Source organism: Salvia miltiorrhiza, chromosome 7 (genome assembly GCF_028751815.1).
Source record: "Salvia miltiorrhiza cultivar Shanhuang (shh) chromosome 7, IMPLAD_Smil_shh, whole genome shotgun sequence".
Classification (NCBI taxonomy): Eukaryota; Viridiplantae; Streptophyta; class Magnoliopsida; order Lamiales; family Lamiaceae; genus Salvia; species Salvia miltiorrhiza.
This window is the reverse complement of record NC_080393.1, coordinates 22,375,693-22,387,894: the sequence shown is the minus strand read 5'-3', so window position 1 is coordinate 22,387,894 and position 12,202 is coordinate 22,375,693. Positions and strand designations below refer to the sequence as shown.

The following is a 12,202-nucleotide window of genomic DNA, read 5'->3' as shown; positions in this document are numbered from 1 at the left end:
TCATGCACGCCTAATAAAATGCAAAGATAAAAAGATAAATTTACAAAAAATTACTTCAATATGCAAAATTTGTAATAAATGAGGTACCTAATAGCGGCACAAGCATGACGACACGGAATGTCATCCAGGTCGAACTGAGCACAACTACAAATCCGATTCTCGAGATCGACAATGTAGAATGCATGATCATCCTCAACACTAAACATGTGCGTCGTCGTCCCTCGAACAGCCAATTGCCGACCCGCTTCGACAGCCACATGCAACTTTCCCTCTACTACCTCAGTCAACTCATGTGACCTCGATGCAGCCGAGATGCGTCGCCTATCGAACCATTTCTCCATAATGGCTCGATAGGTCTCGATCAATGAAGCAACCGGGAGGCATCGTGCCCACAACAGTCTACTGTTCATCATCTCGGCAGCATTCGACGTCATGAAGCTCGTGCGTCGTACAGGGCACTTGGACCTGGCCCATCTCTCCACACCAATAGTGTTGAGGCGTGTGTGCGCGTTGACTTTCAGTACTTGAAGCGCAGAAAAATTCCTTTGAAAATCGTCTGATCGATAGGAATATGCCGCTGCTTTGAAGACTGCAGCTACATGCTGCCCATAATGCGCGAGATTCTTCTGGATATGGTAATAGCACAACCCGTGAGGGACGTTCGGGTAGACACACTCCACAGCATTTCTGATGCTCTTGTGCTGATCAGACACAATCAAGAGATCATCCGGCTGACCAAAGCAAGTCCGCAGTCGGTGGAAGAACCAAGTCCAAGACTCGTCGTTCTCGATAGGACCAAGCCCAACTGCGAGAGGAAATATTGCTTCGTTCCCATCCTTTGTAACAGCGACGAACAAAATGCCGCCGTTCCTTCCCTTCAGATGGGTCCCGTCTACGACGATGACCGGCCTCAAGTAACCCTTCTCAAAGGCAGCCACGCTCTGTCCAAGTGCAACAAACATATGATGGAACTTGCCATCATCCTTCATCTCAAGGTCGTATAATGTGCCGGGATTACTCATTCTCAGCATATACAAATACGATGGGAGCATCTGATACGAGTTCCCAAAATCACCATATGTCATCTCAATCGCGATGTTTCTTGCACGGAGAGCGAAGCTGTAATTGATCTCAATACCGAATAAGCGCTGCATCTCTGACATCATCTCCTTCGGCTTCAAAACGACCCCCTCGCCTACCAATTTCTGTGCAAAATATCTTCCAACAACCCTCGCCGGAATCTGTCTCGGGGCAGTACGATTCAAATCCGTGTGGCAGGTATGATCCATCACCACCTTGATCACTCTCCAGATCGATGCACTCTGAACGGCTCGCAGCATGAACGGACAACCGTTGCCATGCTTGCAAACAAACCACAAACGGGTCGTACTGGAACGATGCACGGCGTACTCCACGTGATTCTCCATATGGTACAGGCCAACAGCGATTGCCAAATCATTCTTCGACCGGAATAGAGCCCCCACTGATAATATCCCGCTCTCCAATACGTTAGAAGCCTCCCAACCTAATGCCGGCGCATCGTCAAAATCGAGGACTGGAATCCCCCAGTCACGTGCCTCAAGCTGCTGAACTCCAACACGAGGCTCGACATCGGGCTGATCATCCGATGTGAAATTCTGAGGCCCTGTCTGTCTCCACGCTTCCTGTTCATCCGATAGGAAACACAGTAGACCGATGTCCCTCATAATATACCCGCTCTTGAGTCTGAGGAACCGGAGCCGCAGATTGTTTGCCCTTCTCGATCACGTAAACAACGGGATATTTCTTATGCTCGGAAATCAGCCGGTTCAAATCCGAATCAGTCTTCAAAGCCACTTTTATTTTTCGCCCTTCGTCCGTGGTCGATGTGTAGAAAAGCATATAAGTGGATCGACCATCCTCGTTTAATTGATCGTGCACCTCTTGCATCAACTTCGCATGACAAAGGTCTTCCTTAGACATGTACACGACAACCTCATCGCCTCCTTCATACTAGGTTAATTTCCACTGACCACTGTGCCGTATAACGATTGCTTGAAACTGACATCTGCTTCAAAACGACAAAAATACAACATTTAAATACACAAACAGGAAACTGTGTACCCCAATACATCAACTGAATATACAAACATGCTAAAAATAACATCAAAATCATATTCAACTCAACCGTGTACAGCAAATTCGACCACCGTGTACAACCGTGTACACGAAAACCCTAACCGTGTACAGCAGAACACTAAGGGTTCAAAAATAAGGTAATTTGCGTATAGAGTGTTTTTTTATGCCGTTTTTTAGTCCAAAACATGTAATAAGTCATATATATAACATAATTATTGAAATAAACAACAAAAAATCACTAAAACTCAAACCGTGTACAACCGTGTACTCTAGAACACCAACCGTGTACAGCCGAAATTTAAAAAAAAGTATGTGTTTCACATACCTTATGTAATACAAGCCTTTAGATGATTTTTTTTTTGAATTTTTGAGCAACCGTGTATGAGTCGTGTATGTGTATTGAGAGGATTTTCTTCTTCTTTCTTGTTCAAATGTCTGATGAATGAACATTTGGTTGGTATCCTTCATTAACTACCCACAGCAACCGTGTACGGAGCATTTAATTTCGTGAATTTAAGGTTGTTTCCTTAACAAGTGTTTGAGTTGGTGTAAATGCACCCAACAACCATAATATCACATAAAATCACGCCATAAACGTGAATAGAGAGAGAGAATCAGATTTTGCTTATTTTTAAATCACATTTTAACGTGATTTCGGTTATTTTTAAATCAAAGAGAGAGAATCAGATTTGATCACATAAATTCACGCCATAATGCCATAAGATATGGTTTTAATACTCGGTTTTAATTTTAACGTGAATAGAGAGAGAGAGAATCAGATTTTGGTTTTATTTGATTATTTTTAAATCAAAAATAAGTAATATGTCACTATCATTCACTTTATTGACTTGTACTTATGTACTTGGGAGAAAGACACAACTAACCAAAAGCATATAGTTTGAGACTTTGATAGCCACCACTTTTAAACTATGACTTTAGGGGTCAAAATGCTATTAAAAGACAAAGCTACCCTTACTAATTAGTCAATAAAAATAAAGGAAAATTGAAATAACATTTGTCTTAAAATAATTATAATAAAACAAAATAAAAAATGAAAGTTTGACTTACAATTTTAAGAAAAAAAACTGACGGCCCTTCTTCCAAAACCTTTCTTTTTCCCCATTTCAAAACCATCCAACTTCTTCCCCATTTTCTTCAAAATTGTCGTCTGTCACCTTCCACTCTCGCCATCTCTGCTCCACGATTCTTCACGGCGACCGTCGACTTCCGTTCTCGGCGATTCTTCACGGCGCAACCTCCAGCGCCTCTTCTCCACGACGACTCCAGCAGGCGGCGCTTAGGGCCGAGACAGAGCTCCAGCGGCGGCGGCGATAGAGCTTCAGCGGCGGCGGCGCTTAGTCCCACCAACCAAGTTGTGACTGGCCGCCACAAATTACAACAAACGGTCAAACTACTCCACTCCAAAATTCCCGGTGGATCGCGTGGTCTCTAGGAGGGACGGCGTGCTGATGGAGAAGACGGAGCGCTTGAAGGGAAAGATTTATGGAGAAAACGGTCAAATGATCGCCTATTTCAAAAATAAAATGATTCAATAGTGTTCAATTCCATTACCCCTTCAAACATATTGGACATATATCGCATGAGAGTTAAATATACTAAGAGTACGTGTTAGAGTACATATAATAGCATCGTAGTAATTGAGACGTGTTTGATTAAAAACAAGTATTCAATTTGATGTGTTAACCCTTGAATTTAACATAGGAGATTAAAAATCCAAATTTCCGATGCCCGAAGTCCTTCAAATCGGGAAAATAGTAAGAGTTCTACGGTGCACAATGACAGTGCACAACTACGTACACAGTGAATCGGGGAATACACAGTCAACCACAAACGTGACATGTTTTAGTAATTCATATGCAATTAAGTGAAATTAAGTATGCAATTTCAATTAATAGACATTATATTCAATAAAAATGAGTCAATAGTGTTCAATTCCGTTACCCCCTCAAACACATTGGACATATATCGCATGAGAGTTAAGTACACTAAGAGTACGTGTTAGAGTGTATATAATAGCATCGTAGTAATTGAGACGTGTTTGATTAAAAACAAGTATTCGATTTGATGTGTTAACCCTTGAATTTAACATAGGAGATTAAAAATTCAAATTTCCGATGCCCGAAGTCCTTCAAATCGGGAAAATAGTAAGAGTTCTACGGTGCACAATGACAGTGCACAACTACGTACACAGTGAATCGGGGAATACACAGTCAACCACAAACGGGGCATGTTTTAGTAATTCATATGCAATTAAGTGAAATTAAGTATGCAATTTCAATTAATAGACATTATATTCAATAAAAATGAGTCAATAGTGTTCAATTCCATTACCCCCTCAAACACATTGGACATACATCGCATGAGAGTTAAGTATACTAAGAGTACGTGTTAGAGTACATATGATAGCATCGTAGTAATTGATACGTGTTTGATAAAAAACAAGTATTCCATTTGATGTGCTAACCCTTGAATTTGACATAGGAGATTAAAAATCCAAATTTCCGATGCCCCATGTCCTTCAAATCGGGAAAATAGCAAGAGTTCTACGGTGCACGATGACAGTGCACAACTACGTACACAGTTTAACAACTACGTACACAGTCGGCCACAAACGGGGCATGTTTTAGTAATTCCTATGCAATTAAGTGAAATTAAGTATGCAATTTCAATTAATAGGCATTATATTCAATAAAAATGAGTCAATAGTGTTCAATTCCATTACCCCCTCAAACATATTGGACATATATTGCATGAGAGTTAAGTATACTAAGAGTACGTGTTAGAGTACATATGACAGCATCAGTAGTAATTGATACGTGTTTGATAAAAAAATAAGTATTCCATTTGATGTGTTAACCCTTGAATTTGACATAGGAGATTAAAAATCCAAATTTCCGATGCCCCATGTCCTTCAAATTGGGAAAATAGCAAGAGTTCTACGGTGCACGATGACAGTGCACAATTACGTACACAGTCGGCCACAAACGGGTCATGTTTTAGTAATTCCTATGCAATTAAGTGAAATTAAGTATGCAATTTCAATTAATAGGCATTATATTCAATAAAAATGAGTCAATAGTGTTCAATTCCATTACCCCCTCAAACATATTGGACATATATCGCATGAGAGTTAAGTATACTAAGAGTACGTGTTAGAGTACATATGATAGCATCGTAGTAATTGATACGCGGTTGACTGTTGGACGCTTGCCATCGCCAAAACGCCTTGATTCAGTGCGGTTGTCTACACCTGTAGCTGATTGTTTGCCTTTCTTGACCACATATACTATTGGATAGTCATTTTGTTCCAAAAGCAATCGAAAAAAATCTGTATCATTTTTCAAAGCAACTTTTGTTCTCCTACCATCGCTCATGCTCGTCAGGTAGTAAAACAAAAAATCAGAGACGCTTTCATCACAATCCAGTTGCTCGTTAATCTCTCGTACTAGATTATCATAAGATAACAAACCCACATGCATGTGTACAAGAACCTCGTCCCCACCTATGTAATTCGATCTCTCCCAATGACCACCATGACGAATTGCTACACGTCGCGACGACATATCTGCAAATGAATCACGTAAAGTAATTGAGTTCAACTGTATATACAATTCAACTGTGCACAATATTTACATAATCAACTGTGTACGTATTATACTCAACTGTGTAGAAAATAAATATTGTATTTAAGTGAGCTTAATTAATCACTTAAATTATACAATTTAACTTAATTAATAAATAAATAAATAATATACTTGATTAGTCACTTAATTAACTAGCTAATTTAACAAAATTAAATATTTATTAATTTTTAATAATAAATTATTAAGATTTATACGAGCTTGTAATTCAAATAATTTGTTAATGAATATATTAACAAAATCAAATAATAATTAATTAACAAATTCAAATAATTAATAACAATGCACAACATTTTTTTTTATTGTGGATGCAACTGTGTTTCTAACAGTGTAGTTAAGAACAGTTGAGCTCTCAACTGTGTAGCTAAGAACACATTCATAGCTCCCAAACTGTGTCATCAAAATCAATCATTTATTTTATATTTTTCACACTCAATGTGGTCTTAGACGTGAATAAACTAAATTTTTTCATGACAAAACAACAAATCATGAATTTGATATCAATATATTTTAAACTGTGTCATTTACAAATACAACTGTGTTCTGCAAAATTACTGTTCACCGCTCACTAAAATCGAAAAACAAGACATACAATTGATACATTTGCCATGAATTTAACATACATACCTAAATACAATCAGAATGCCCAAAGAATTTCGTCCGACCCAAGTGTTTTCAAATAATAAAATCGCTATTTTTTTGGGGAAAATTTTCGTGGGTTTCCACCAAAAAAGAAAAGAATGAGGAAGAAGAACACAAATCCACTTTTCATCCATTTCTTCACCAACCTACTTTACATTAGCATTCATTATCACATTAATTTAGTTGTACGAACCATCTTAACCTACGAAAATCAAAGATACGATGAAGAATAAGATCGGCAGTTTCATTAATGGAAGCAATGGAAAGAGTAATGGAAGCCATGGAAAGAGAGAGAGAGAAGATGAAGAGGGGTGGGTGAGGAGTACCTTTTGCTGAGTTGGCAGTTGGAGGTGGGTGAGGAGTAAATTCAATTTTTCTTTATTTTTATTTAGCAATTAGTAAGGGTGAGATTGTCTTTTCATTCCATTTTGACCCCCAAAGTCATTCTTTAAAAGTGGTGGTTACCAAAGTCATAAACTATATGCTTTTGGCTACAAGTGTCTATTGTCACTATGTACTTTAGGTCAAATGTGCTACAAAACTTATTTTTTTATGACCCTTGATACTTAACTTATTTATTTTATAAAAAATGCTACTACTATGTATTGTCACTATTACAAACATAGAGAATGTTACACCCAAAAGAGAAGTTATCATTTTTCTTCTTTATTTTCATTTCAAGATTGGAGGGATAATATTATCCATCCTTAAAATGAAAATAAGGAAGAAAAAATATTTTTTTGTCAAGTGTTGAAAGAAAAAAGATATTTAAATGCATAAATTTATATTATCCATTTTTTTTGGTGGATAAATCTATCATAGGCGTAGAAAAAGAAAAAAGTTGGATCTGCTACCTGCGTTATCTAGATGTTGAAATATCCATTCAATTAGGACACTTCGTAGCTTTATACGGTTTCCAAATCAAAATGTATACAATTAATTGAGCGCATAATTTGCTTCAAAAGAAAAAATTGAGCGCATAATAGTTTTGTGACTATTTTGTCCTTGGTTATACCGTTTCAAAAATATTTTAACTGGTTTATTTGTATTTAATAAATCATCATTAAATTAGCTTTAAAAATCATCATTAAATGGATTTTTTATTTTTAATAGTAATTTATTTTTAATATTTTGATTATTTTTATAGTAATTTATTTTAATAAAAATATAATTTTTCATTTTATTTTTAAAATATGTTAAATTATATAAATAATACTCCTTCTGTCCCTAAAATAGCTCCCTCTTTGGGGACGACACGGGTTTTAAGGAAAAGTTATAAAATATATTGAATATTGGTAGTGGAAAAAAAGTGTTATAATTATTATTGGAAGTTGTGAAAATGTATTATAATTAGTATTGAGAGTGGTGAAAAATGAAAAGTAAGAATAAATAAAGTATTATTGGCGGTGGGTTAGTTGTCCAAAAATGAAAAGAAAGAAAGAAGATGTTAAGAATAAATAAAGTATTATTGGTGGTGGGCTAGTTGTCCAAAAATGAAAAGAAAGAAAGAGAAAGTTATTTGGGAGACGTCCCGAAAAGGAAAAAGAAGAAGCTATTTCAGGGACGGAATGAGTATTATAATATATACTCCATCCATCCCACTTAAATTGACACTTTTAAGTTGGGCACGGAGATTAAGAATAAAGAGTTAAGAGTGTAAAGTAGGTAGGATCCACTTATTTTATGTGTGTAGATAAAGTAGGGACCAAATACTATTTTAAGAAAGTGTCAATTTAAGTGAGACAAACAAAAAAGACAAGTGTGCCAATTTAAGTGGGACGGATGGAGTATATATTTCAAATTTTGAACTTAATTTAATATATAAGGTAAAATATATTTTTATTTTGATTATTTTATCCTCGTTCCGAATCAATTTAATCCAAATAGATTCACCCTAAAAATAATTCTCATATTTTTCATTTAAATGAAGATTGTCATTTGACCTCCCCTCCAATTTAAATCCATGCAGTTATTATACATAGGAAACAATAAAGACAGGTCCCCCCGAGTGCTTTTTACAGAAAGGAGTGTGCCTTTATTTGAGAAAATAAAAGCCCAAAAACACCCATCATCTTTTTGCAAAAATAATAATATTCCCACCTAATGAAATCAAACATCTCACACACTTTTCCTTAAATTTAAATCTTAAAAATTCATGTAAACTCTACATTAAATATTACTACATCCAACATCAGCATTCAGCAGAACTAGAGAATTTAAGTATCATTAAAATCCTTCATCCTCCAGCAGCAGTAAAATATCAGAAAGCAATAATAAAACCATAAACCCTAGTACAAAAACAGCCTAAAACAAAAGAATATGAGCAGCGCCAGCAAAATAAATAAATAAAAAAATCACCACAAAATCTCCCTACCAAAAAAAAAAAGAAAAATCCAAAAATATAGGGAGAAAAGGGGCATGGCATTGAGAATCACATGATAGAGCAAGCATGAGGGTTGTCGTCGCTGAAGATGGAGGCGACCGCCTCGTCGGAGGCGACGGCGACCGAGTAGACCGCGGGCGTGTGGAAGAAGGTGTGAACGCTTGGCGCGGCGACGTTTCTGGAGGTTTCATAGTAATGGTTGATAACGTGAGAAGGGTATTTGTAAAATGAGGAAAAATATGAGTAGCCGGGATACGGCCATGGCTCCGCCGCCTTTCCCGCGCGTTTAATGGCCTTGAGCACCTTTTTCTCCTCCAATGCGTAACCCCTCACCGTTATTTTCTGCACCTCCATCTCTACTTCCACCTCATCCACACCTAGCATTTTCAATTTCATTACTATATAAACATAAATATATTTCATCTAAATATATGGACTCACCTTTCAGCTTCAGTACAGCTTTCCTAACCTTGGTAGCGCATCCCTCGCAATCCAAGTTGGGAACCCTCACTTCCAACATCTACAAATATAAATTACTTACATTACACTTACATTTATACTAATTAACAAGAAAAAAGGAAGAGGAAAAAATAACTTACAGACATATTGAGATAGATATGAAACTGAAAAGTGGAGGAAGATTGATGATAATTATTTGGTTATATAAAGAAAATTGAAAAGGAGAGTTGTGCCTGTATAGTGTTTTGGGGTGATGATGGAAGGTAGTGAAGAAGAGAGGCAGGTCATAATATTGAATGGCATTGGAGATTGAGACAAGAAAGCAGAGAAGGGGGTCAGGCGTGGGGGTGGGAGAGCGTGACTCGCTTTTTCAAACACAACACACCCTACTCCAACTTCATAATTAGGTGTCACGCACCTTATTTTTCGGGACAAGAAAATTTTGCAACTCAGGAACCTCATTTACTTTTTTTTTTTTCTTGCCAAAATATACGTTGGATGTTGATTATTAAGGTTGTAAGATGTAACTTTTGGCAACAAATAGAAGTTCAAAAATAAAGCCAAAATGATCAGTCATGAAGTTTAATTAGGTTGCAAATTGTCAGATCGATGCAATTGTAAATTAGATCAAACAAGTTGCAAAGTGTAAAGCCTTTACAAGTTTGGAGTACTTTGTAACGTACCTTTTCTCACTATGTTTAACCACATTTACTCAAATAATTCATTAAATTTGTGATAAATATACTAAATACAATAAGTTCTCTCAGACCATATTGTTGTCTATCGGAGTGTGCATGTTTTCGTCTAGCGGTAGTTGGTTAATGCTCAATCCTGAATTTGAGTCAATTGTGGTGCAGTCATTAAATTTTATTATTTACTTGTATAATTTATTCAAAAAAGAAGAAAAAAGAAGCAGCTTTCACACAACAAAAGCTTTTTCAGAGCACCAAGGATATCATTTTCATTGGCATATGTATGTATGATTTCATGGAGTTACGGTTGCAGCACCTGTTATTTGGTTTGGATATTAAATGCTTCCATACATAAGTCAGTCTAAAATAAATAATTAAAAAATAATGAAAAAAATTGTTGTGGAGTTGTATGGTCAATAATAATTAAAAAAAAAGTTATTAATTGATGCTTTCAGTTTCAGGCCTAAGAGAAAAGGACAAAAACATATATAGCCTATACATAGATCAAATTAAAGTCCCAAAAATGATTAATGCTAGCAGCAAGGAGTGAGGGTTAAATGATCGTTCACTATATGTTTATACCTATTTGTTTTCAATTGTATCAATATGTAGTTCGTTCTCCAGCCCGCGAAGATAAGAATGAGAGTCTCCATCTTACGAGACACCATGGACTATGCATGGTAGATGAGTTTTTAAACTCGATCTCTATTGTGATGGTTTAATTAGCTCTCCCATAAGGGCCCGTTTGATTTTCAGTATTGGATTAATCAGGATATAAATTATCCTGATAATTTAGTGTGGATTAGTCATGATTTCTAATCTCAGATGGGTGTTTGATATCATTGGTAATTAATCCCAAAAAGTGTTAGGTATCCATTGAAATAGGTTGGATTAACATATCAAATACCTAAATTAGTAGGCTATGGAGGGGGTGGAATAATTAGTGTGGGTTAATCCCATGGGGGAGGTGGGATAATTAGTGTGGGTTAATCCCACAAAATAAGCTAGGGTCTTGGGATAAACCTGTAGTTGACCATATTAGTAACACATAATATCAAACACTACATAAATCCATATTAATTTAACTTATCCTGCTTTTAAACCCATATCAAACAGGCCCTAAAACTTTAGAGACTACCAAGAGTGAATGTGTTTACTTTGGTGGAAAAGAAGAGAAAATATATATTTTTCACTTATTTCATTTTCACATGTTTACTGTATTGGAATTTTTTTTCGAAAATGGTGAAATGTTTTTTCTCGGGCAGCTTCTTTTCACTCTTTTTCTCTCCAGCTCTTATGGTAGGGGTGTGAAAATATTTTCTCATCTTTCATCTCGATCTAGTATAAATATATGATAAAAATGATTATTGGCGTCTAAATACACAAATTGTGGGCCTATTTTGATTTTTTTCACGAACTTTGAAAATTGTCAAAAAAAAAAAAAGACGAATTTTGACTCATTTTATTTTTTCCCACGAACTTTGAGATTTATCGAGAAATACATAAACTTTGACTCATTTTTTTCTCACGAAATATATTGTTATAAAATATGAACAAAATAATTCTTTTATAATTAATCAACTAGCTTAATTAATTTAATTAATGATAGATGAAAATTGTTCATGGTGACATATTTTTTTTTAAATTTTAAAATATATTTCGTAATTAAAACGACATTGTTTTGATAAAAAATTAAAATAAAAGAATTATTTGGATCATACTCCCTTCGTCCCACTATAAGTGGTCAAAAAATTTTCAGCACGAGAATTAAAGAGAATATGTAAATTGGTTAAAAGTGGTAGAACCCACACTTTTTTTGCGGTTAAATTTTTTCATTTATGAAAATAGCCCACTTATAGTGGGACGGTCTAAAATGGAATACATACCACTTTTAATGGAACAGATGGAGTATTTTATAACAATATATTTCGTGGGAAAAAATAAAATGAGTCAAAATTTGTGTATTTTTCGATAATTCTCAAAGTTCGTGAGAAAAAATAAAATGAGCCAAAGTTCTTGTATTTTTTTAACAACTTTCAAAACTCGTGGGAAAAATCAAAATGGGCCCAAAGTTCGTGCATTTAGACGCCAACAACCCATAAAAAATAGTGCTCATATTCAAATCCAACCTCATGTTTGAAATTGTTTTGGATTTAAATCTAAATCCATACAAACAGGGTGATCTTCAAGAGTATCTGGTCAAATTATTAAAGTTAGATTTTGAGTTTGGATTTCTAATATTTCTC

General features: G+C 35.6%; 2 protein-coding genes across 3 annotated transcripts; both read right to left on the bottom strand.

The window, feature by feature from the left end:
- On the bottom strand, positions 1-1,962 carry LOC130993968 (uncharacterized). Its single transcript, XM_057919007.1, has 3 exons — positions 1,714-1,962; positions 88-1,664; positions 1-10 (listed from the first exon to the last, which is right to left on the bottom strand). Exons 1-3 carry the CDS (start codon positions 1,960-1,962, stop codon positions 1-3), a joined length of 1,836 nt encoding a protein of 611 aa, XP_057774990.1.
- A 6,657-nt stretch (positions 1,963-8,619) lies between these two features.
- Positions 8,620-9,666, bottom strand: LOC130993484 (heavy metal-associated isoprenylated plant protein 31). Of its 2 annotated transcripts, none has more exons than XM_057918385.1 (3): positions 9,405-9,666; positions 9,247-9,325; positions 8,620-9,182 (listed from the first exon to the last, which is right to left on the bottom strand). In XM_057918385.1, the coding sequence occupies exons 1-3, from the start codon at positions 9,408-9,410 to the stop codon at positions 8,854-8,856; spliced, it is 414 nt and encodes a 137-aa protein (XP_057774368.1). In that variant the 5' UTR covers positions 9,411-9,666; the 3' UTR covers positions 8,620-8,853. The 2 variants fall into 2 exon arrangements, with proteins under 2 accessions (XP_057774368.1, XP_057774369.1); XM_057918386.1 differs by having other exon boundaries at positions 9,409-9,606.
- Positions 9,667-12,202: the final 2,536 nt, after the last annotated feature.

Bases quoted from the DNA above. Each gene is read 5' to 3' on its own strand.
- LOC130993968 (XM_057919007.1), bottom strand. From the start codon at position 1,962: ATGTCTAAGGAAGACCTTTGTCATGCGAAGTTGATGCAAGAGGTGCAC. The intron at 1,665-1,713 runs GTATATTATGAG...TCGGATGAACAG, and splicing joins TTCCTCAGACTCAAGAGCGG to GAAGCGTGGAGACAGACAGG.
- LOC130993484 (XM_057918385.1), bottom strand. The intron at 9,183-9,246 runs GTGAGTCCATAT...TGAAAATGCTAG, and splicing joins AGCTGTACTGAAGCTGAAAG to GTGTGGATGAGGTGGAAGTA.